At 49.2% G+C, this 25,408-nt stretch overlaps 3 protein-coding genes across 4 annotated transcripts; 2 read left to right on the forward strand and 1 right to left on the reverse strand.

Moving 5' to 3' along the window:
* The first annotated feature begins 815 nt into the window (after window positions 1-815).
* On the forward strand, window positions 816-10,481 carry LOC105560474 (signal-induced proliferation-associated 1-like protein 1). Of its 2 annotated transcripts, none has more exons than XM_012009628.1 (13): window positions 816-1,031; window positions 1,330-1,806; window positions 1,939-2,187; window positions 2,475-2,870; window positions 4,395-4,606; window positions 5,431-5,672; window positions 5,741-5,847; window positions 6,007-6,241; window positions 6,463-6,837; window positions 7,096-7,362; window positions 7,540-9,039; window positions 9,172-9,372; window positions 9,442-10,481. In XM_012009628.1, exons 1-13 carry the CDS (start codon window positions 863-865, stop codon window positions 9,641-9,643), a joined length of 4,632 nt encoding a protein of 1,543 aa, XP_011865018.1. In that variant the 5' UTR covers window positions 816-862; the 3' UTR covers window positions 9,644-10,481. The 2 variants fall into 2 exon arrangements, with proteins under 2 accessions (XP_011865018.1, XP_011865019.1); XM_012009629.1 differs by having other exon boundaries at window positions 7,096-7,257.
* Window positions 10,482-10,613: 132 nt separating this feature from the next.
* On the reverse strand, window positions 10,614-20,094 carry LOC105560475 (menin). The gene is made up of 4 exons (XM_012009630.1): window positions 19,425-20,094; window positions 18,846-19,156; window positions 18,628-18,767; window positions 10,614-18,465 (listed from the first exon to the last, which is right to left on the reverse strand). Exons 1-4 carry the CDS (start codon window positions 19,987-19,989, stop codon window positions 17,661-17,663), a joined length of 1,821 nt encoding a protein of 606 aa, XP_011865020.1. The 5' UTR covers window positions 19,990-20,094; the 3' UTR covers window positions 10,614-17,660.
* A 2,266-nt stretch (window positions 20,095-22,360) lies between these two features.
* Window positions 22,361-25,272, forward strand: LOC105560478 (anaphase-promoting complex subunit 11). The gene is made up of 3 exons (XM_012009633.1): window positions 22,361-22,558; window positions 22,759-22,878; window positions 23,968-25,272. The coding sequence occupies exons 1-3, from the start codon at window positions 22,540-22,542 to the stop codon at window positions 24,081-24,083; spliced, it is 255 nt and encodes an 84-aa protein (XP_011865023.1). The 5' UTR covers window positions 22,361-22,539; the 3' UTR covers window positions 24,084-25,272.
* Window positions 25,273-25,408: the final 136 nt, after the last annotated feature.

A 25,408-nucleotide genomic window follows, 5' to 3' on the forward strand; every position in this document is an offset into this window, starting at 1 on the left:
TTTGTAACTCTAACTTAACTTTGTTACTTTCTCTCCGTCTGTAACTGTAACTTAACTCAGCTACATTTTTTCGACAACTAGTAACTAATTTAATAGTTACTTTATATATTTTAATAATATTTTATATATTTAATAAAATCGTATTAATCTTTAAAATTGTACGTAAAAAAAGAAACTGTTGAAGTTTAATTAAACTTACCTGCACATTTGAGATTAAAACATGGAGATTACTCCAGGGCAATTTTAGTGTCTCGATAACAAAGAAGGGGATGAAAATGGCGATTTTTACATCTAAGAATTCAGCAATACCGACAATAACGTACGAAACTGACGTTCCGCGACTCTTAGTTCGCCGTCCACTCCTCGTTGCTACCATCTTGTCGGCCTTGCTATCGTAATTAAGGGCCAATTTAATTAAGAGGGAAGGAGAGAGAGACACGGGGAAAAAGTCGCCAGCGGCACGAGAGCCACTTCGCAGGATGAATGAACTCGTCGCGCGGATATGTAGTACCCTCGGGTGTACTTGTTCCACGTGTGTGTACACGCACGTATACACGTGTGCCGGCACGTGTGTTTATATATACGTGCCAAGTGCCGAGCGCGACCGCGAATGGCTCGATGACTCTAATTAGTCGTCCTAGTTTGCGCTTGTTTAGAGACACTTAAGTTTATCTGCGCCCGAGCCGCGTGGCGACCGGCCATCCAGTTTCTTGCTTTCGAGCAAACGCGAACGGCGGAGGAGCGTTTAATAAAATTTAGCAACCCGAATAAGCCGCGGATCCGCGACGTCTCGCCACCAGGCGTTGTTATTCCTGCAGCATCCGTTTCTTACGCTTCCTTCCTGTGTTGACAGAATGAAGAGATGATCGCGAGTCTGTCAATGAACGGCGGCGGCAACGGAGGGCCGGGGAGCCGCGTGGGTCGCGGACTGGCCCTTCACAGATCCAATTCCAGTCTGGAGCTTCCGCACAGCCCGGATCCTGCCTCCCGGGTGCCGGAGACGCCGCTCAGGAGGGAGTATGGTTCCCATGGTACGGGTCGAATTTGTTCTAGAACAGTTTTCCCCGAACTCTGAAAGACCGGCAACGATAGATTCGAAAAGTACACTTGCTCTAAATCGTCCTAATTGGCTGCCTACAGAGATGGTCCGTTAGTCTCTTCTTTTTTATTTAACCGTACGATTAGGACGAGAGATTTTGGCCGCGGTAATATAATTTTAACGCGACTTCGATTCTTCGTACTTTTTCCACTTAAAGTTCGACGGTCGAAGGAGGTCGACCTTCAGGAACGTTGCGAATGCGCTTCAGTATTGTTCGTCCCATATCGCAGGAAGCATCGACGTAGTGGCGCAGTCCATCACGGGCGGCGAGAACTTCTTCGCCATGCTGCAGGACTTTCGACCGTCGGACCAGCGCGGCGCCGTCACCGGTGACTATCTGCGTCGCGTCCCGGACGGGTCCGGGCAGCCGCTCGACGTCGACGAGGTCTGCGGCCCGACCGGCGCCGGTTCCAGTCCGAAGCTGCGGCTGAAGTTGAACAGACTGTGGGGCGGCAAGCCGCCGCGAGCGATGGAGGAGACGTGCACCAGCCCGGTGATGTCGGCCGACGTGGAAGAGCGGCACCGGAGACGCGCGTTCGCCCATTACGACTGCCCGTCGTTGACGGCGAACCTGGGCTACGCCGCGAAGCTGCGGGGGATTCTCCTGGCCAGGAGAAGAAACACTGCCACCGGGGCGTCCGCCGCCAGCGCCCTGAGAGCGTCCACGCCCGACGAGACTCCCGAGGAGGATGCCGGTGATGGGAAAGGTATAGTTATAGAAAAAAGTAGATGTAACAGTCACAATATGGACATCGCTCGATTTTCAATTTTTCTGGAGTCAAGGCTTTTTCTCCTTGGCGGGGCAGAAATGGAGAAGAGAATCCTACCGATGATTTCAGGTAACGACTTGTTGGAGCCGTGTCCCTTCTTCCGCAACGAGATCGGCGGCGAGGGAGAGCGCGAGGTTTGTCTCACTCGCTGCTCGCCGGGCAACGGAATTCACAGACCGTCCTTATCTTACGGTGTCTCCGTCCTGGAGCCGCCGCCCGGCGAGACTTTGTGGAAGAACACTTGTCCGCTGCAGAAACGACCCCTGCCCATCGAGAGCGTCGACGAGGGGGCCCATTACTACCGGCGATACTTCCTCGGTAAGCGAACGAAGACGCGCAATTTGCTCGCGCGAACCTTTTGTCGCGTTGCATAAAAGATTCTCGTCCGTCACGCAAAGGAAATACGTCTGATGCCTGCATAATTGCACATTGCCCGTATTATAGATGAAAATTTAATATTTTTTAAATAAATGTTCAATTTTAAAAAAATTACACTAATTAATTTAGACAATGAAAATCAAATTCACACTCACAAACGCGCTGTCGATTATTCGCTCAAAGTGTCCCCAACCGGGAATCTAAGGGAACGGAATATCCTGTCGCAGGGCGAGAGCATCAGAACTGGTTCGGCATGGACGAACAGCTGGGACCGGTGGCCATCAGCATCCGCAAAGATGTGAGTCAGTACCGCGTGATCGTGCGCACGTCGGAGTTGCTAACGCTACGCGGGTCCGTGCCGGAGGAGGCCCTCGGTATCAGGCCGCAGGGTCGGCCGCCCACCAGGGAACTCCTGGAGCTGGTCGCGCCGGAGGTGCAACTGGGCTGCCTGAGGCTCGGCACACCCGCCGCCGAGGAGGCGCTGGCCAGGTTGGACGAACAGGGATTGTCCAACAGGTACAAGGTCGGCGTGCTCTACTGCCGGGCCGGCCAGAGGACCGAAGAGGAGATGTACAACAATCAGCACGCCGGCCCGGCCTTCCTGGAGTTTCTAGATACCATTGGTACGCAATGTTCCTCCGTTGCAACGTTGAACGTGCGTCGAAAGTAAAGGCTTCGCTATGTAAAAATCAGTAGGGGTACAACGTAAGATACACGTGCTTTTCTTAGCACAAATGCTTCGCATCTCGCTAAGAGCGCTCGTTCACTTTTGTCCACGTTAATATTAAGAAACTGCGCCTTTAAATTCTTTTATGGCGAACTCGGTTGCTTGCATTAGTTCGCACTGACTGCACACTAAGGCTTGTTTATAGTAGATTCTTATATTTAAGGATTGTCTTGAATACCCCTAGTAGCACAGTGTATTGACCAAACATTGGTTAAACATTGGCCCAATGTTTAGCCAGTGTTTGGTCAATGCACTGTGCTACGAGGGACCTCTTGAAATATTTTTTATCCAGAAAAATGGTCTGTATAGCGTTCACGCGGTTCATTCTTTGATTAAATACTCTTTCAACGTGTATTTAAGACAAAGTTAAATATAAAAGTATATATTGATTGTTAACAAGCCTCAGTGTGCACTCAGTGCGCACTAGTGCGAGCAACCGAATTCGCTGTCAGTTTCCGCTCGTTATCCACCAGGAAATGCACGTCTCTTCGCAGCCAGAAAGTTTTCGCGCGCGTATCAACGTGCGAGTATCGACGCGTTGGCGAAGAACTCTCGTCGGAAGTCGATGAAATTATTCTCTCTCGTAAACGCCGCAAACAAAGCGACCGGAAATGCGATTTACACGCGACTATCAGCCGTTCGCTTGGCGGGTAGTTTGACTCGCTTTATCGGCGGTTAGGCCGATTCAATACCCCGGAATGATTTCACCTACCGTATCTGGTAACGCTAATCATCCGCAAACGCGCGCGCGGCAATTTCGCGGTCGTTACGTACGGACTCTCCGGCGTGGAATCGTTGCGTTTACGATCGCCTCAGTTATTCCCATTAACGATTACTGTCGCTTTCTAAAAGAGAAACGCGCGTCCTGGTTTTTTTTTCCTTCTTCCTCCGAGCGTCGCGCCACGCGGGCCGATGATTATCTCGCGCGTTAATTCGTGGACGCGATTATCAACTTTCCTACGTAATCCTGCGAACGGGAAGCGCCTCAAAGAGACTCGACTTGTTTCTATCCTTTCTTGCAAAACTCGGCTTATTCAATGCGTAAAGATTTCTTACATGTCTCCGGCTCCTCCCTTTTTTTCGGAGAACTAGGATCACGTTCGACAAGCATTTTTCTGGTAAGCTTATTCCACAATGGACGCAAGGCGCTAAGCCGCAACGCAAGAAATCGACCGATCACAGTCAAATATGAGAAGAATGATCGACTGTCGTTGACCGATTTCGTGCGTTGCAGCTTAGCATTTTTTTTGCGTCCATTGTAGAACAAGCTTAACGCGAGAACGCACTGGACCGCCGAAAGTAGGATTGATAACGCCGCTCGCTGCGCAAACGCAGGCGCGTCCCGAAGACGCGCGACGAGGAGACGGCGATTCATCGCCGCGCGCCGGGCAATTGAGATAATCGCATGTTTCCACGACAGGCCAAAGAATAAAACTGCGAGGATTCGAGGGTTACAAGGCCGGACTGGACACGAGGACCGACTCGACGGGTACGCACGCGGTAGCGGCCACGCATCGCGGGACGGAAGTCACCTTTCACGTGTCCACCATGCTACCCTTCACGGCTAACAACCGGCAGCAGCTGCTGAGGAAGAGGCACATCGGAAATGACATAGTCACGATAGTTTTTCAGGTGCGGTTTTACAACCGGCCGTAAATTGAGGCCGCCGCGATTACGCAATCGCGCGATAATGACTGCGCGGCGAGAACGTGGGGTATGACGCGTATTCCCCCTCTGCTAGATTTATTATGCAGCCTCCGCAAAAAAAAGCAACGTGAGACATCGCGATCGCGCCCGCGTGATTCATATCGCCGGACGACGTTTAATTGGGATCGCGAGTTACCTGTCGCGTACTTACGTCAGAACGAGCGAGTAACAATTTTTCCGCAACCGCGCGATACCGGTTCTTCGAGCTTAGATATTTCGCGCGAGCGGTTTCCGCTCGCGTGTTTCATGTAGCTTTTAACGCGAGGTTGATAATCAATTTTAATTAGGTGTACGCCACTTCGACTTCCGCTTAAGACCGCATTTCAAGATCGAAAGTTATCGGCGCGCAGTTTTTGCTGTGTTGAAAAGAAGATGCAAAAATATTATCAGGCGCTAAGATCCGGCCCGTACTAGGCGTTGTTGTTATTTGTAATAAAGCGGTCAAGATTCGCTCATTATTTCTTAAGCTAGCGCCACACTATGCGCGATTCGTGAATAGTGCGGAGGAAAAATTGGTCGATTTGCCGTCGATTTTGACGAAAATAGTGATATTTTGACTAATATTAAAACTTGTATGAACTAATTGTATGAACTTATGATACAAGCCCTGTAACAACAGGTATAACTTAAAAGTTGCCGAAATTAACACAACCGAAACGACAAAGAACAAATTACGAATGTTAAACTGCGAATCACGAATTGCGCATAGTGCGGCGCAAGCTCTACAATTAATAATTCCTCATCCCCAGGAACCTGGAGCGTTGCCGTTCAGCCCGCGAAGGATACGCTCCCAGTTCCAGCACGTGTTTATCGTCGTGCAAGCCGTAAATCCTTGCACCGAAAACACGCAGTACAGCGTGGCGGTGTCGAGGAGCAAAGAAGTGCCCATCTTCGGGCCACCAATTGCGAAGGGCGCCACGTTTACGAAGGGAAAGGCCTTCGCGGACTTCATCCTGGCGAAGGTCATAAACGCCGAAAATGCGGCTCACAGGTAGGTCTCGCCTCTTCCTCCTCAGTTTTGCGTGTCACTGACGAGACTGAACGCGTATCTTTCGTCAGATCCGAAAAGTTCGCCACAATGGCCACCAGGACGAGGCAGGAGTATCTGAAGGATCTTGTCACAAATTACACCACCACCACAGTCGTCGACACCGGCCAGAAGTTCTGTACGTCGAGCACTTTTAGCAAATTTTACGTTTTCAATTAAAATGCAGTAATTCTCATAATAATTAATTAGATTTCAAATTGCTCTGTTTAATTAATTACATTGCAATTATTTTAATGACGTTCTTGAGGTACTTATCGCTTCATTTTTTGCGACACAGCGATGCTGTCCTTCAGCAGCAAGAAGAAGACGGCGGTGCGACCGAGGCTCTCTTGCGACGCGTCTCAACGCGGCGCGATTTGCTGGCAAGTCATACTCGAGGACAGCAATCAGCATACCGATTGTTATTTAGGCATAAGCATAGACACCATCGTGCTGATCGAGGAGCACTCCAGGCAAATAGTGTTTGTCACTCCCTGCATGAGCGTGCTCGGATGGCACGCCCAAACGAACAGGTGAACATCCCGGTTTCTTAATATGACACGTTACTTTATTGCCACATCGACTAATCTGAACAAAAAAACATTAAGTTGTTCAATTGCCAGTCGTAATAATTCCCTCTTAAGTCGCGCAACCGCCACTTACCGCGTTATTCACGACCAGTTTTTATCGCTGAAACCGCTCGCGGAAATCGAAACGATTAATTGCGGCCTGACATTTTTCCTCTGCGATTCAGTTTAAGATTGTATCATCATCAAGGCGAATGCATTACCATACACGTACGCGGTGATTACGGCGAGAGGGACGAGTTAATGGAAATTGTGGCTCGGCTGCGCGCCGTAACTCAAGGCGCGCCGGCCTCAGAGCTGTCGCTGAAGAGGAACAACCTCGGACAGTTGGGCTTCCACGTTCAGCCCGACGGCGTCGTGACGCAGGTCGAAAGTATGGGCCTGTCGTGGCAGGCGGGCCTGAGGCAGGCCTCCAGGCTAGTCGAGATTTGCAAGGTGGCCGTGTCGACCTTGAGTCACGATCAGATGGTCGATCTACTGAAGACCAGCGTCCAGGTTACCGTCACCGTCATACCGCCGACCAACGACGGACAGCCGCGAAGGTACGGGATCCTAAATTACCTTATCCCGCGGCCCTCCGTGCCTTTGATTCTCAATTGCTCCTTGTGTAAAGCAAATCGAATGCAAAGTTGAGTTCAACCAATTTGACGTTAATCCTTTTATACGCCGCTTTTACGAGTTCAAGTTTCAACTTTTTAATTAAGCAGATAGAACGCGAAACTAACTGGAGGCTGAAGTTTTAGATTAACCACGTCAAATAAAATATTAAATAGATTTTCCCCTTTTTTTTTACCCAACAGAGGGTGCACGCTGCAAAACTGTCACTATCTGTCGAATAATTACGAGGGGGATTACGAGAATGTAACCAGCGCGGATAACGCGCCGAGTCAGCAAACGGCGATGTCGCACCAACGGCGATACGATCGATCGTTCAGCCCGCCGCGATCGAGCAACAGCTCCGGGTACGGTACTGGATCGAGCTCTAGATCGTTCAACGATCCACGGTTTCCGTTGGAGGGTACAATGACTAGCAGCAGTAGCGGACACAGTAGTGCCGATGATCGTTGGTGAGTGATTGACAGTGAGATCGCATTGATCCTTGCACGACTCATCGTAACGTTAACAAAGCGTCCTTTTTTGAACTGTCGATCGTTGAACGTGCAAAATTACCGCGTCCGCCTTTGTACAGAAAATCATTTCGCGCTTAAACGAATCGGAGGAAACAGAGCGCTTCTTGCTTTCAGGTACGAGCTTCTGGAACCGCAGGATCAAGACGGTGGTCATCGCCCGGACGGTACGCCGCCGCCGCTACCAGTGCGACAGAATTACCAAGTCGTGACACCCAGCAAGTCCGGCCAGAAGAAAGACAAGACACACTACGTCACCGCCAAGCAACTCGTGGACGGCTCGAAGCATCGCGAGCATAGTCACGAGCATTACACGAAGGAGAGCAATTACGTGTCGTCGAAGATAATTCAGGAGAACGCGCGGCACGAGAATTACCAGCGGCAGCTGGACAATGCGCATCGCGGCCAGGATCACGTAACCACGAATTATGTAAAACTGCAGAAGGAGCGATACGAGATCAAACAGGAGAACTTGTACGCGTCTCAGAGGGAGCTCCACAAGAATGACGCGCAGCATCACGGCCACCAAAAGCTCGGCGCGTCCAATTCCCTGCCGTTGGCGCACAATGCCGGTTACAGTCTGCCAAAGTCGGGCAGCAACAACAATCTCGGCAGGTACAACGAGTACGAGCAGTCCGGCGGCAAGTACGACTACGAGACGCCCACGAAGCCGGACAGAAATTCCAAGTACGAGATGCAGGAGGAGAAGGCGATCGAAAGGCCGGCGACCAAGTACGAGTACGATGTGAGAGCTCACGACAAGAGGGTCGGCTACGAGTACTCGGAGGATATTTACGAGAGGAGGAACAGCAAGTACGACGCGGAGCTGGCTAAGTACGAGATGGAGTGTCAGCACGGTGGTAACGAGAGGAAGCACAATGACAGCAACGGAGAGCACAATCGGGACCACGTTAAATACGAGATGTCGCACGACTTCAAAGTAGGCGAGAAGGTCACCTGCCTGAAGACTAGCATGTCGGAGCGACCGGTGCCCCACAAAGTGAGCGTCGAGTACCGAGTACAGTCGAAGGACTTCCCGGCCAGTCTGCCGCCGGAAATGAGGATATCGGATGTCAATTGTCCAGAGGTGACTACGATGCCCAGTGAGGACGAGTTGTCGAACGGCTCGGGCAGCGTTTCGCCCAGACTGCGACGCGCCAACAAACATCGCGGCGGCAATCGCACCCCGTCCAGCGGCAGCTCCAGGAACCAGAGTCCCCGACCCAAGCCGGGTATGCGGAACTCGCACCGGAATTCCGCGAACCTGACGTCTAGCACGCTGCAGGAGGACCTCATGAGATTGATCAATCCCGACTACATCGCCGACGACAGTCAGATCGTCAACAACAATCTCATGAACAACGTGATGAGCCCGAATCAAAATTCGAACAAGATAAACAACAATATGTTGGAGATCCAGAACAGGTGCAGGTCCAGGGAGAATCTGTGCGGCAACAGCACGTCCACCCTGAGCGTGCTGCCCGCGAATGGGCAGGAGAACGGGAACAATGGATCGGAAGTGATCCTGACGATGGCCAGACCAGCCACGGTGATCTCGAACGCCAGCACTGCCTCGAGTCCGGCGCCGAGCGAGAATAAACTGTCGAAAGAGGAAAGGTTCGAAAAATTGTGCTTAATTGTGACGAATTAAATTTCACTAACAAAATATTATATATAATTATATTATACATAAAAAATATATAACTAATTGAATAATTCATTTGATAACTTCTAATGATTTCTCTTTAGACTATCGCCGCGTGTCACGAAGCCGCTTCATCCAATCATGAAACAGCACAATAATCTAACGCCGATCAAAGACGTGAAAGCTCACAACGACGCGAACGTGGACTGTTGGAAGAATCAACATGCGGATTCCAACAGATCGACGAAGCAGCACCCCCAAGAATGGTCCGACGATAGGCTCATCGATGGATGCAACGCGAACGCGTAAGCATACATACGTTTAATCGAACATGCGACGTTGGACAATTAACGAGGACACTGTATCTTTCGCAGGAATCCCGTTTCGGACTTGCAGTCTCATCTATCCACTCTCGAGCTGAGAATGGCGAGGGAGACGCGTCTGCGCCTCTCGTTGGAGGACGAGGTGCGCCGATTACGCGACGAGAATCGACGTCTGCAGGATGAGAATCACGCAGCCGCGCAGCAACTCCGGCGTTTCACGGAGTGGTTCTTTCAAACGATGGAGCATCAATAATCAATATAATAATTCAGAATGTTCTGCCCGGTGATTGTTTCGTACGACGAACCCGGTAATCGATAAGCTATCTGACTCCCCGTCAGTATCTTAGTTGTTACAAATGATGAAAGCATGTCGTTGCCAACGTTCTTTAAATATGAATTAATTATCTTTATATTTGATCGTCGGATCGGTAGCATTTACTGCGATCGCGTTCCCTTTCCACGATCGCTCAAATCGGAGCACGATCTTTTGTAAGTACAGTATTAACGCGGCCTTCGCCTACACGTTTAGATGTTAGGACACATCGATCGGAAACAACTGCAGGCGATTGTGAGTGTGCGTGAACACCGCGAGCGAAAAATAATATAGTATCGTCCACAGCTCTTTCGACACTTTGTATTATATAGATTCGTTAGATTATTCTATTATAAAGTATAAGTTACCATCGTACCGTCTCCTGCACCCCAGGATTCGTACGTTGACAACAGAATTATCTATCTAGATCGTCCGACGTAGCAATTAGTCTGGATGTCCACCCGTACGGGGGCGATGCGCGTTGAACAACATCAAATGTTTGATTTTACAAAAGCGACCAAATGACCAAATATTACTAGCGAGCTAAGGACCGCTTTAACTCTGTAATTTATTACGCCTTTTATATTAATCTTCTACATAGATCGTTAGTGGAAACGTCGCACGCGCTAAAGCGGACGCCGACGCGAGAGCCGACGCGCTCTCTGCCAGGGGTTTCTCCTTTGTAACACGTGACGAAGCATAATTTCGACATGTTGTACGAAAGCGACGTTCCCCGAAGACCGTAAGAGTCAATAAATAAAGAGAAATGTGTACTTTACCGGTATTCTCATTCTTGAAAGGACCAGGTGTACTTTCCGCAGAGTACTTTCAGCATTTCAAGAGCGCCTCGCAGAATTGTAAAGCGTGAGGAGCGGGCAGGACAGGGATCGACTGAACAGTTACCACCGGCTAGAATAAAATAGTTTATTGTAATCCACAGAAAAAAACAAGACATTTCCATGATGCCTTAAGATCTGTCTGTCTCACTGTTCTGTCAGTTTAACAATTAGCTGCGATTACACTCCCTCCGGTTCGAGACCGCGCGAAAAACGCTCGCTCGCCGCCGTGTCGCGCGATACGCGGCAGCAGCGACAGTCCTTAATAATCGTTATCGCTGGACCTGTAGCCAGAATCCAGCCGAACTTACGAAGGATCGGATTATGCGATTTTTTTTTTAATATATCCTTACAAAGATAAGAGGCTACGGCTTTTCACTGCCGCGCGATATCGCGATTCCGGCGGCTCGCTACTGGCTGTGTTGCTGTCGTAAAAATGTCCTAATCCTTTCTAAATCGCACACGCTGGAAGATTAGCGCGGGGTTGCTGTTGCCCGGCGTCTTCTCCCTCGTTCTTCTCCCTCCTCGTGTTCACGACGGCCCTGTGAATCTCTCGGCCGTGGGCCGTCGATCTCGACGCGATTATCGTTATCGGTTGTAATCAGAGACAAGCAAAATATTACTCCATCCTTGCGAGCGTCACGTCCATCCTCCACTGTCTCACTGTCTATTATTTATGCGTTAAATGTGTTGTGTATCGATAATTAGCTCGTTTACTAATCTCTAGATCTATGTATACTGGCGCCCGAGGGGACGCCGCGATTACTGCGCTTTCTGAGAGGAAAGTTGATTATGCGAGAGAATATTTGACTGCCTATAATCAAAACACCGTGAAGTAATATTTCACGCAGCTCTGCGTGTAACGCTTACGTCACCGAGGCTCCTCGTCGGTTTTGTTCGCTTAAGTACATGAGAAGTTTATGCTTAGCAAGTGTAATTACTCGTAGAGATGTTTTTAAACACTCGGACTTAGTTTTACTCTAGAGTAGCGTTTTTTTTTCCTATATACTCTCTAATTAACACGCCCTCACGTGGAAGTACATCTCCATTACGAAGTCTTCTGGATGACTTATCGCGCTCGGACAAGTCTCTCGGTGGCGCGTTTTTACAGACGCGAGAGGTAATTCGACGGTGCAACGCTCGGGAGAGTATCCGCACGCGCGATAGCGTTCAGAGCAAACTATTTTCAATAAAAAAAAAACCCCCCGCCGCACACCGTCGTCCGCACGGGAGTTCAGATTCGTAATGGGGGTCCAATTCGTTGCAAGGAGCTCTTTGACCCGCCAAGTATCGCATACCGTCCGTCTGTCATGGAAATTAATGAAGTTGTAGAAGACGAGTCGGACAGACGAGACCTGTCTCCGGCAAGAACGCGAGTCTTTGAGATTTCCAATTGTATCCTCTCGCCGGTTTGAATCCGCGACAGTGCGAACTCCGAGGGATGTTCGGAGGGCGTTTACAAGGGATCGGGAGCGCCTTTGCAGCATCCCTCGGATATCCGTACCGTCCCCGCGCGGCCTCGCCGTGTCGTCGCGAGGCCCGAAGTGCCGATTTCTACGGAAAGCAACGCGAACGATTGGGGGCTTTTCTCGCTAATCGCGCGCGAGTTAAACTATACTGTCGCGTTTAAGGGATTTCGTTTCGCATTAGAGGCTCGGCGTGTGGAGCGTGCGCCAGTGTCAAGGAAACGAGAGAAACAAGCGGAATGAGAATTGCGCATGGCGAAAGGACTAATCGATCCTATAAAGCATTCATGAGGGAAACTAGCAGCGGCATGGCTAGCACGTGTCGTCGCGGTATGCAGCATGAATCATGCACGTTCAGCAAGCAGGCTTTATGGCACACAAAGATAAATAAATATACCGGATGGATGCGATCGACGGCCAGCGGCATTCGCGTAGAGAGACAAACTTGGAAGTACAATTCGGATCGTGGCGGATAAAGTCGTTCAGAAAACCGAGAAATTGCGCGCCGAGCGTTTATCGAGCAACTGAGAAAAAATTAATACCGCGTGGCGCATACATCTATTTCGTTTTAACATATGGTAACACATTGTACATATTCGCAGTTGGTTCAGTTTGCCGGCCATTTGCTTATTCGCATTACTTGTTCGGCTGTACGCAACAAAATTATAGCGGCCACGTCTTACGAGGGAATATTTCTTGGCGATAAAGTCTCAGCATTGTCTGACGCCAAGTGTCGTCTAATTAATATGCTAAAATATGCTGTGGCGTGTAAAATGATCTCACAGACAAGTCGATCGTTCCATCCCAACCTTCTTCACGATAAAAAGCGAGGCAACGTCGAGTGGTACTTAAAAAAAAGAGAGAGAGAGAGAGAGAAAAGGTATATGGCGAGTACTATTTTCTACCTACGGGGTTTTCTACTTTTTCTAAAGTACGGAATTGGGAGTTAGAGGGGCACGGATGAAAAAAGACGGAGATTAATCTATCGTGTACAGTTCGCGTTCTACGAGGTGTCCCGCCGTCATCCCGAGTCAAGCTTTAACAATGACACATTATCTCAACGAATTGGAAATGCCTAAGAGAGGCCTAAATCGCCCGATTAATCCAGATATGCCCGTCGCTCTTCTACAAAGTCGCCTTATTTCAAAGACATTAACAATATTTTCAGCTATATGCGGTTTTCTTGCATCTATCACGAGACACGGTAGTGTCTCGCGCGCGCTGCGAGTTGACAGGCCCTTGTAATCTACAGGAGCGAAAAATTCCCAAAATAAAAACGGGCACATCCGGGTTGATTGCAGGCAAGCCTAAAAATTATTTCTCAAAAATCGCGTGTCTCGACTCAATTCCGCTAATAGAGATCCATCTTAGGCTCGACGAGCGATCTCAACGTCGAAACTCGGGACGGGGGCGAGACACCCTGTGCGCAAGAGCGGCAATTCCGAGCAATCGTTTGCGAACGAAGGCGAGAGGACTGGCAGCATGGGAACGATGAATCCCATCCACGCCGCTTCGTCGTTTCTCCGAGTTTCTCAAAGTCGCCATTCGTCTCACCCGCACGCAAAATCTGCCTGGTACGCGCGATTGACGATCGCGCACCCCCGGGCACGAGTGACCCGGGCGAAAGTCTAATGGGGGGGAAAAAGGTGTGTAATGCTTCACGATAAGTCCGCCAATTAACGTGGCCGTCGTCCCGGCGATTGTTACATTGTTCTGTTTCCCTACGCTCGCAGACATCACCGATAATACGTCGATCGGAGGGCGCGTCCTCCTTTAAAATACAAAAATACTGTTCTGATGCACCATATCTTCACCTACTATCCCTACCATTATGCACATTATAATCCCTGTAGTCTTTAAACGCTCCGTTATCGTGGACGAAGAAAAAATACTGAACAGGAGGTGTGTGTGTGTGTGTGTGTGTGTTGTGTGTGTGACAAGAAAAAAAGAGAGTTTTCGAATGTACCGAATTTCGACCCGCGTGATCCCGAAGGCTCGTCTCGTTTCCGGATGAGGCGTTCGTTTCTGAGAGTCGTAATCCTCGCTCTCCTCCGTTGCGAAAAACCGGTCGGTTGCGACTAATTCGGAGCAACGATTGTACGTGTAGGTTACACATGGATAAATGTGGAATATATTACAAAGGGTACGTATGTACACGGGACTGTATACGATCGGAAAGATGATTGCTTCAAGAAGTCTCTTTCCAGGGTGTCCAGTAAACTCAATGAAAATCATTCCCTGACTTTTTCAGGTTTTCCAGGAGCCGGAATGAATTTTTTCCTGACCGTTTAGTGTAACTCTTTTCAAGATGCATAATTTGCGTCTGTACGGCAAATCAAATAAATGTTAAATGACGAAGTCCTCGAAATGTTTTTCTCGGGAAACAAAAGTTCGGAATTTAAAAAGGTAAAAATTTAAATTAAAGCAACTATACCATCTATGTATAATACATTGCGTAATAGGAACGAACATATCATTACAAAACATTCAAACCATTTGTGATAACGTACATAGTCATATATGATGCTTTCGTTTTGTACAACTGCATTTTGTTTGCAACTTATTAGATAGTAACTTACTTAGATAGTACTGTTTAGTATTTTTTTTTAGTTTTGTCTCAGTTGAACACATTGAAATAAAATAACACAACGATGAAAATATAAAATACCTACTACGCTTATAAATAGATGTTTAGCAAAACAGAAAATTAGTGTACTAAAGCCTAAAAAAAGTTTATTTTCTAAAAACTTTAAACTATTCAGAAATAATGTGAAACGATGTAAAAAAATCAGACAAATCGTTTCCCTGACTTTTCCATAACATTTCCAGACTTCTAAACTTCCCTGACAATTCCTGGCTCTCCAAATTTCCCTGACCACTGGACACCCTGCTCCCTAACAGCAGATGTAGATTCTGAGAATATTTGAAAGATATTTACCGCAAAGTACAAGATATCACAAGGATGTTCCCGACATATTAGAATATCCTTGATATATTCTACATATTACTCGAATGATATTGCTGTTAGGGCTGAGAGCTGCCGCGAATATTTCTAAGCGGGCGATTATCAATGATTATTTAATTCTGAGTAACGGGGTGCCATTTTGCAACTCGAGTCCTTTAAGAGAAATCACTGCTCGGATTTAGGCGAACCGGACTGTCGGTGAAACTCAGCCTGAGCGCCAAGAGACGGTATGATCGCGCACGACGGTACATATCGAGAGAAGACAACGCTAACAGCGAATACCAAATTCATATCAAAATAGAGAGAGAGAGGCGGTAAGAAAAATTCAAGACAAAGACGATCGTCAATGTAACAACGTCGTTCTTTCCGCAGAAGAGTCTTGTGTGAATTTTGGTACGCGCGCGCCACAGGCGACGGACTGTCATTGCGATATCGGTATTCCATGTTCCTTGATTAAAGTTAATACTACGGTCGTTTAATTAGTTTCATAGTCGCGACACGGCGTTCGCGGAATCGTATCGCGTATCGCTCATTATTAACTACGGTTATTAAATCGTATAATTATATTTATATATATACTTTGTTTTATATATATAATATAATATAGTATATATATATATTCAGCATCACAGTAAGATAGCGCCCTTCATTATTAAGTTATCGTCGATTAGCTCGGACATTATATTTTCATTCCTGTTCAACAACATACTCTACAACAATCCGCTTTAAACATCGTCAAAGAATCCCGGCCGCGTCCGGCATGCGAATGCAGCGAGTTTTACGTACTACGGACAGGTGACGGGTTATCGACCACCTGCGAAAGTCGGGAGAGAAAGTATTAATTAAAAACAAATATCATAGGGTGAATCGTAGAGCCGCGTCTGATTGAAGTCGATTACTAGCTGGAGAAGCATGACTACTGGTTCTGCGCGTGGGTCGACGATTAACTAAACATGATCATAGTCACAACGTGCGATTGCAAGGGTCGCCATTCTGTTCTTTTCGCGACGGATTAAAAAGGATATGAGAGACAAAACGAATACGAATCCCTGGAGCGCGCGAATGAAAGCGCAGCGGACAGTCCACAGGTCTCATCGCCGGACAGGTAAACGCGCGTTCCTGTATTAAGGGCTTATCCTTCCTTTGAAAATTTGGAAAAGTCGAAAAATGTTTCTCGCTTCGTAAAATAGTTTGGAGTCTTAGAATTAATGTGCAAAAGATGTCAAATAAAATCAAAATGTCCGTCAAATTATAAAATTTAAAATGCGATTTTCTCGAAAAACGTGTTTAAAATTTATATGCTTTTGAAACGGCGTACGTAATATTTTTGGCTGCAATTGACGGGTTGCCTTGAAATAATAAACCTACTTCTAATAAACTGTCCAGCATGAAGCAATTCGTATTTTCGCATTCCAGGCCCAACAAAATGTACAAGAAAACTTTTCAGGCTGGTCAAAGTAGGATAATCCCTTAAAACGGACGTGAGATTACGCACGACTGATAGAGCAAACGACACGCGATTTGCGACAACAACGCTAAAGCGCGCTTTCATTCTTTTTCGCAATAAAACGTGATATATCATCTCTCGCACTCAGATGGGTCAAGATTTAAAAAATCAGGACGAACTGCCTAACGTTCATTCCGCCCCTATTCGAGAAACAGTAAAATAGAGAAGTCTTACGAATACAGACACTTAGAATTATCCCGAAAATAAATAATTATAAAAATAAGCGAGAATTTGATGCTTATAAAATATCTTAAGGTAAGAACTTAATTAATTTGCACCACATGCGGAGTGGAATGTGTTTCCCTTACTAGATCATAGAAGCGTAATTCTAACAGAAGTTCAACTATCAAGTGTAAAAAACATTAACGGCAACTTGTCAATTGTAATTATCAATAGTGCAATAGCTCAAATAGAAAAAACGTGAATCAATAAATAAGAGTGCAACAAGAGATTATATACGTATGACAAAGTGACGGTCGCCGTGCGCGTTCGTCGGCGGTACCGTCGGCAAATTGTATAATTCGTAGAATAAATAACTGTGCTCCAAAAAAGATCGGTCTGACCCGCGGAGACAGATTAGGTACAATATTCGATTCTTTTTCCACTCTTTCCGCCCCATTTATACCGCAAGTCACAGCTCTATATACGCACTGTGGAAGAATCAAGAGAGATATTTACAGAGACAAAAATACTCGAGTCACACACGAGTTGACGATCAGCGAGACAACGGGAGAGCAACTCCGTCTATTAACTTAAAAAGTGGGGAAAACTTTTTTGTACTTTTCTACAAATTTTCTCTCCATACCTACTTTATACTCTATATGTACTAACGGCGATATATCCCCGACGGTAACGTAAACGTTGTCTCGCAAGGACCCGCGGCGTCGTTGCAAAACGAGAGGAGCACCGTGGAGGGCTTGATTCAAATCAAACGGCACGAAATTCATCACGACGCTCTCGAGTTGAGATTCCGGAGGAGTTTAACCGAGAATCCGCGCCCCGGCGGAAGTCGACCAGGAGCGAGGACCGGTATACCTTAATGACTTGTTTGCGCAGGCCGTGCCGGGATGGCCGGCCGTTCGCGTCTCGCGTCTCCGCTCGCAAGAGCGGAGAGTTAATCTCGAGAAGTGTGCTGGCACTTTCAATACTTCACTATACCGAAACGTCGGTCGAAGATCTTATACTATTCCCGACGCGTCCTCTTTGGACGCTGACTGACTCCCACGTCGTCGCTGCCGCGCGATTTCTTACCGATTTGTACCTGGCTTTGCGCCGTGAGCTGCAGCGAGATCGCATGGGTGTTGAGCTTCTCCGCGAGCAGCAGATCCTTGAGGCCCTTCATCTTCTGGCTGTAGAGCGTTATCCTCGGCCTCTCGTTCTCGGAGTCAGTCTGCACTCTAGGCTCGACCTTCTCCTGGGAGGTGGAGGGCGCCGGCGGTAGAGCGTCGTCCGGCGGTGCGACGAACGGCTCGCCGCCGCCCTGTAGCAGGTAATCTCTATTAAGTATCTTCTCGCTGCAGGCCGCCGTCAGAGCTTGAATGCTAGGATGCGTTGACGCTGAATTGGTGGGCACTTTCGACTCTAGGCTCTTGATCAGATCGCGCGCCGCATTTCCTCTCTCCTTGGTCTTACAGTAATTGTTGTTATTGTTGTTCAAGGTCTCCTCGGGACTCGTCTCCCTCTTCTGCGCCGTTTCCTCCTTCTGCTTCACCTCCGTTTCATAACACTCTATGACGACCTGGGCGCGTATACTGGCGTCAAATTTTGAGATAGTGTTCACCAGCGGACGGGCCCAACCTATATGCAGCACAGGAGTGTTGGCGCCCTCCTCCCACTGACAAATACCGTCGTAAAATCTCAGCAGGTACGCGAAGCAACGTGGCTGCCGTAATAAACGCTCGTCGACGCGTACCGCGTGTGGTATCAGTTCGTTGGCGATCTCCAGCAATTCCTTGTATATCTCCCCGTCGTCCCGCGAATAATCGTATCTGTCGCGCATACAATTCTGTTACTCACCGCCCAACGAAACCGCATATCGGCCGTTTAACATATTCATTGCCGCTGCCACAAAGGTGGCGCGGTTTCAGCGAACGCATTAAGAGCGCGTAAAAAAAAGGACCATAAAAAAGAATTACGCGTCAGATACTTACTTCCGCAAAACATCCGCGGCGTCGGCCCACGACGCGAGCGCGTTGACGTGTAATTCGTGCCGGTACAGGTATCCACCTTGATAGGTGTAAGGATAAACGTGAGCGTTTCCATAGTATTTCCTTGCTGACCTCACGGCTTCCTACAAAAAAAAGATATTCAGAGTAGCGGATTGCGCGAGTCGACAGTCTTGCTGTTGTAACACTTTAGGCTGGCAAACCTGAAAGAGGTCTATAGGTGGTGGTCTGCCGGGTGTAGGCGCAGCCTCTTCCAACTCGGCCAGATTACCGAGCGCCATAGGGTACTTGGCTAGGTGGCCCAGGTCGTACAGCAGCCACAGCAGCTCCTGCTGGAGCAACGCCACTTCGGCCGCGTCGGTAGTCGCATTCAGACTAGGATTTATAGCCGACACTATGGTAGCCACTTCTAGAGCGCGACTACACACCATCGCTTGGCCGTTTAAATACAACCACGACCGAGACGCCACACCAGGCTCCACGCGTTGCCCGCGTTTATCCTCGTTCCCCTTACCTGGTAATAAATTGCAATTAGCTGGCGATTTTCACAGCCTCTCGTAGAATGTAATGAAAGATTGGAGCAATTGGCAGTTGGGTAAGTCGAGAAACAGATCTGGGTCCAATCTCCGGTACTCACACGAAGACGTTATGTCAATAACGAAGAGACAAATCTCGAAAACCTCAGGTTAAAGTTCTGTGAGATTTTTCCCCGATCATTAGCAGCCAAAGGACAAGTATACAAAAGCCACCCCAGACGGTCCAAGAGGACAAACAGCACGTACCATGCCATGTAACCTCCGCGGTCTCCGTGCCGTCCTCCCCGTACACGACCCACGCATGATCCTCCGACATGGCCAGGTGCACATCCTTGAATCCCAGCACCTGACAGCCGGCGACCACGGCGAAGGCGACTCCGTAGCAGTCGAGCTTGTTCGCCGTCAGGTAACTGTAGAGGCTCTGCAGGTGCGCCCTGTCCTTGTAGTAGCTCCTGGTGAGGGAGTTCCATATCACGTCCGACACCTTCTTGACCAGCTCCCTGGTGGCGTACTTGGTGTCGTACACCGTGAGGTCGACGGCGCCCTTGATGATCGCCTGGAACTGGGTGTACAGCGTCTCGGCGATGTGGTACTCGACGGGCGGCAGCTTGGGCTCGTCGTAGGCGGCGCTCTCCTGCGGGGTGAAGACGCGGTTGCACGTGAGGGAGTTCTCGACCGCGCCGATGAGGATCGAGAGCAGCGCGAGGTCCGGCTCGGCGCTGTTCTCCAGCTGATTCTTGAAGATCTGGACGATCGCGGAGATGCTCCGGATCGGGAACAGGGCCCTGTCCCTGTCATGAAAGCCCGCCATGTCGCACGGGGGCCCCGTCGAACTTGAGAGGTTGGACACCACGCACGTAACGACGTCGGTTGGCAGCGGCGGCTGCGGCTGCGGCGGCGGCGGCAGCGGCGGCGGCAGTGGCGACGGCCGATCTACGACGCCCGTCGCGCCAGGCCCGTCGTCATACTGCCGTGCGACCTTTCGGCGCGCGGCTCCTCTGACAGAAACCACGCACGGGAGACTCGCGACGTCGCGTCGGGCCCGCCGACTCGTGCCGTCCGGCCAACGCGCGCGCGTTCGCTCCGCTCCGCTAGTGGAAAACGTTACCCGGCGTTGCGCGGCACCTCACGCACCACCGCACGACGAAACCCGCCAGCGACCGCTCTCCTTCTCCTCCTCCTCCTCCTCCTTCTCCGCCTCGCACCGCCCGCTCACGCTGCTGGCGACGCGCTCTACGGTGCCCCGTGCCGTCCCCGTGCCTCCTGTTCCCGTCCTGTGCCGTGCCGTGCCGTCCAGCGGCGCCGCGCTGCTCCTCCGCTCCGGAGTGTAGGACTCGCAGAAGCCGCGTTTCCATTCGACCGCCCACCGTCGCGCCGCGCCGCGGCCGCGGGCCGAAGCCGCCCGGCGCGCTCTCGCTCTCCCGCGCGCGCGGCCCAGGCGCGCGGTGTGCGACTTTCGACGCGCAATAGACGCGGAAAATATGCGTATATATGCGCGCGGGCCAATCAACCTGCCGCTTTTTCGGAAATAATAGATACGCCACGGGCGGCAGGGGGGAAAAGATTGATTAGCGCGTCGCGGAGCGCGCGTTCCGCGTCACGCGCGTCGCTGCCGTCACGCCAATTATTTCCAGCGTAACGAGCGACGACGAGCACCCGAGCCGCAGCTTTCGCCGCTGCGAAGCGAAAAACGACGGCGATAGAATTTTCGGCCCCCTCGGTCCCCGCGAGAGCGCTGGAAAAGGCATCGTCGATCGAGGCACCTTGCATCCGTCGTGCAGGATAAAGCCGGATCTACAATGTGCTTTCCAGAAACATTCTATTTTATATAAACGGTTCGAAACGCTTAAAGTTTGTCAACAATGTACGATTGTACAATGTCTCAGATAACATGCATGTCTAAAAGACATCTTTAAGACGTCTTTAACACGTCTTTTAGACATCTTTTAGACATACACGTCTAAGCGCGGGTCTACAATAGGTGTAGTAAGCCTTAAGCTGTAAGAAATTGACCAATCACAGTCTGAAGTGAGGAGAATAATCGCTTGTAATTGATCAATTTCTTACGACTTAAAGCCCGTATCAGACTACGGATTGAGATTGGGATTAGATTGAAATTTGACCAATCAGAGTAAAAGTTTCTGAACTTAAGATTAGTAAACTTTACTGTGATTGGTTAAATTTCAATCTAATCCCAATCCCCATCCGTAGTCTGATACGGGCTTAAAAGTTACTGAACCTGAGATTAATAAACTTTACTGTGATTGGTTAAATTTCAATCTAATCCCAATCCCAATCCGTAGTCTGATACGGGCTTTAAGCATCCCCTTAAGACAGGTCTAAAAGTCGTCGAAAATCGGGACATAAGACGTCTTAAAGATGTCAAAATACTTTTTCTTGCAAACGATTTGCTGTCGCACCTACTAGACACAATAGCAAAATATTAGCTGTCACAGCCAAATATTAGCTGCACATATTTTACAACTGAAATTTAGTTACTTGCAGTTTTTTAGCTACGGTAGCTACATGTCTTTTTCGTGTATTGATTTCATCGTTAATTTATTGCCCTTGAAGCAAAATCCGTTTAATGGAAAATTCATTGGTAGATCGTATTCGTATAATCGCTGTGAATAAAGATTTGTGATTAAATTTTGACGTTGAAAACCTGCTATCTCATATTAGAAGCCTATCTCATAATAGAGGACTTTCCTCTGTACATCTCGAGCAACGTTCTCTTACAAATTGTAGTTCTTTACGTATTCATTAATTTTTCAGAGTCCTTCGGGCGATCTGTTCGCGTCCGAGACACAGGCTGCGATCGAGCTGCCGCTACAAATGCTTCGAAGCGTTTCGCCTCTCCTTTCATCTTCATCGAAGGGAAGGAAAAGAAGAACACTTGGTAACATTTATAGCGGCAGTTTGACCGCAGCCACAGCATATTCTATTAATAATTTCACGCGCTGCGCGTCCTTCGATACGCGCGCCGTGCATCTCGAAACGTGTAACACCGTAAATACGTGCACATTTCCCGAAAATATTTTTCGCATTGTGCAACGCGCCAAAATTATAAATAGAATCCCTATCTCGCGGGCCGGCGCGAATCGTCTGAAGTGAGCTCTCCGCGCGGGAGTCGCACGACTCGCACGGTCGAACATCGCGATTTGAATATCCCAAGATGGCGCCGCCCTGTTGACTCGCCTCGCGTTCCTCGTGTCGCGCGCAGGCGGTCGGTCGTTCCGCCGTGATACAGAGACCCGCGTTCTCTTCCGAGCGTATTCTCGCCCGGGACCACGTTGGCAAGCTCGCGGAGAAGTCGCCCCGGTCGCGTTTACCGCCCAGGAGCCTCGACCTCGACCTCGACATGAAGGTAACGATAAAAAGTAAGTAACCACGGCGGCGAGAACCTCGCTGCCGTCCGTTCCGTCGTACGCGCGCAGTTCCGCGCGCTCGGTGCGCGCGACGCGCGTCCAGGACTCTGGGATTTCGTGGTTATGTCACGATGCATAATAAACGCGCACCTCCCTCGGCCGCGGAGGCGTCGCGCACGTAGACCCAACGTCACGCTCGTTTCTCGCTTCAGGTTGGACGGGCGTCGCCACCTGGCGGTGGATCGCCAACGACGACAACTGCGGCATATGCCGGATGCCGTTCGACGCCAGCTGTCCCGATTGCAAGATCCCCGGAGACGACTGTCCGCTAGGTATATACTCGAGATACGTATTCTGCTCCCGCGATGCTCCGCCGAGAAACGCTCCTGGTGTCTCCACGTTTTCTCGACGCGTATCAAATCATCCGTTTGTGAGACGGGAGATTTACCGCGAACAAGTATCAGAAATGAGCTCTTCGGGTAGAAACGCATTTATGTCCGCGCTCCTGTTGTCTAATCTTCTTCGCGTTACCTTAGAAACGACAAGTTTTGAGAAGGGAAAAATTAAGTGGGAAAACTTGAAGGTTGCAAAAGCTAGAGGCGACGAATTTACGCGGTTGAAGATTTCGCCTCAAAACTAATCTTTTTCCTAAAAAAATAGGGGGGGTGAAAAGAAGACGCTAAATATAAGCGCCATCCAATCAAGAATTATATAATTCAATTATCCGGATACATTTTGTTAGAGCAAAGAACTGTTATCTTCCCTACAAAAGTAGTGTACGCGGTTGAAAATTTCGCTGGAAGCAAAAGTCCCGCCGGTCGAATTAACCAACAGTAGATTAACCGCTAAACTGCACTGTACGGCGATTAATAATAGAAAATTCTTCCGCGCGATTAAAGCACGCACAAAGACAGACAGTCGGACTTTATATTAAAAAAAAAACCCCCCGAAGAGAGAAATAAAACGTATCGCTTCACAAGTGATTTGAGATTAGCCAATCTACCGAATTCCAACTCGGATCGGCCAACTGGGATTCCCGTCTAACAAACGAATTGAAATACTTGTCTCTTCAACGAGTCAAAAGGTTATACAAAACGAATTCGCGTCGGCGGCAACGGCGGCCGACTCGTAAAATGCCGCCGCGGCGAGGCGGCCGCGTCCGCGGCGGCGCGCGACAATCGATCGACGCCGCGGGGCCGGACGAGCCGCGGCTGGCAGGCGCCGTGTCCCTCAACCCTCGGCGCCCTGGGCACCCCCGGTATCGATGCACACGCACGCACGTCCTGCCCGCCCCCACCCCACGCCCGCCGCCAGCCAGATGCGCCCTGGCGGACGTCCGCCGCGCCGGCCGCATCCCTCGCCCTCGCCCTCGCCCCGAGCGGAACGCCTTGAACGAAATTAATTTAACGCTCGCCTTCCAGTGTGGGGGCAGTGCTCGCATTGTTTCCACATACACTGCATCATGAAGTGGCTGCACTCGCAGCAGACCAACCACATGTGCCCGATGTGCCGCCAGGAGTGGAAGTTCAAGGAGTAACCGCCGCCGCTTGTCCCGCGGGCCCGCAGGTGTCAGCACGCAGCGAGTGATCAGGTAAAACGACGGCGTGATCCTTCGGCCCTACCGCCGGCGAGCGACGGCGACGTCCGTCCCCCCTCTGAGGAAACCGTAAATCGCGGACTGGCAGCGCTTTAGGAAGTAGACACCTTCTGTCTACGTACACCTCCGGAAAGCTATTCTAGAGATGCATGTAACGCGAGTCTCTTTCGCCTAGACCTTGCGCCAGACTCGAATTTTCGAGCCTTAAGGCCTGTGTCCACGATGCTAGAACTTGGACCAAGTTCTAGCATCGTAGACACAGGCCTTAAAGCCTGTTGAGAAAAGCCGCCGAAATGAAAGAATGGTCGAGCGGATAGCGATATACTTGATAGCGTGTCTTCATTTATTCACAGCGCGTGTTTCCCGAACCGACTCGTCGTGTCTAGCGTGCCACTTGCTGTAAGACGTGTAACGAGATTAACGCGAATCCCGTACGAACGACTTGTACGTTTTCCAACGAGGGATGTCCGCGCCGCTAAATTTAGAAGCTTATCTAGAGTCGCCCATCCGCGGACGATTAAAGCCCGCCTGCCGCACGACAACCCGCCGTGCAGTCTCGTGCGCGGTCGCCTCTCGCGAATGTCATCCCAAAATCTTTGCGCCCAGCTCCGAATTACACTCGGGAGTTCGCGCTTCGCCGGCGCGTGCAATTTATTATTTTTTCGCACGTAAACTGCACGCCTGCGGACGCGTGTCCCGCAGAAGAGTTGTACAGCAGACGCGTGGAGGTGTGTGCGAATCGATGAACTTTTACATCAAATCGAATTTCGTTTCCTTCTTCGAGCCCGAATCGACAACCGCGTCGACAGAATTTCATTTGTAATCGAAGCGTAATTTTTAATTAACGATATAATTCTTAGTTTGAATTTTAGCGCGTATAGATAATGAGAGAATATTTTAATGCGAAGTCTTCGATTATTTAGTGTAAAACTGATAAAATGTAAAAAAAATATCAAGGACGAAAGGCCAATAATATTACGAGCGGCAATTTTTACAATAAGACAATAAAGTTACAAATTACGGTGTTTCCCTAATCTGACTGATACTAGTAACAATTGTGATAACGCATTTACTTAAATCTAAGTTTGGTAGAAGATAAATAACGTACGTTTCGACGTTTACTTAGTCATCTTCAGCGTGTTTTTTTTTCTTTTCCTTATAAACCGTCTTCGAGGCTCCTTTTCCAAGTATAATCCAATAATCATTGGTGGCAATTCTATTATGTTACACCATATTACACATTGGTAAGTGTGGATAGTTTGACA

The sequence above is a fragment of the Vollenhovia emeryi genome, unplaced genomic scaffold (assembly GCF_000949405.1).
Source record: "Vollenhovia emeryi isolate VEMERY1.0 unplaced genomic scaffold, V.emery_V1.0 DF939228.1, whole genome shotgun sequence".
In the NCBI taxonomy this organism is placed as follows: Eukaryota; Metazoa; Arthropoda; class Insecta; order Hymenoptera; family Formicidae; genus Vollenhovia; species Vollenhovia emeryi.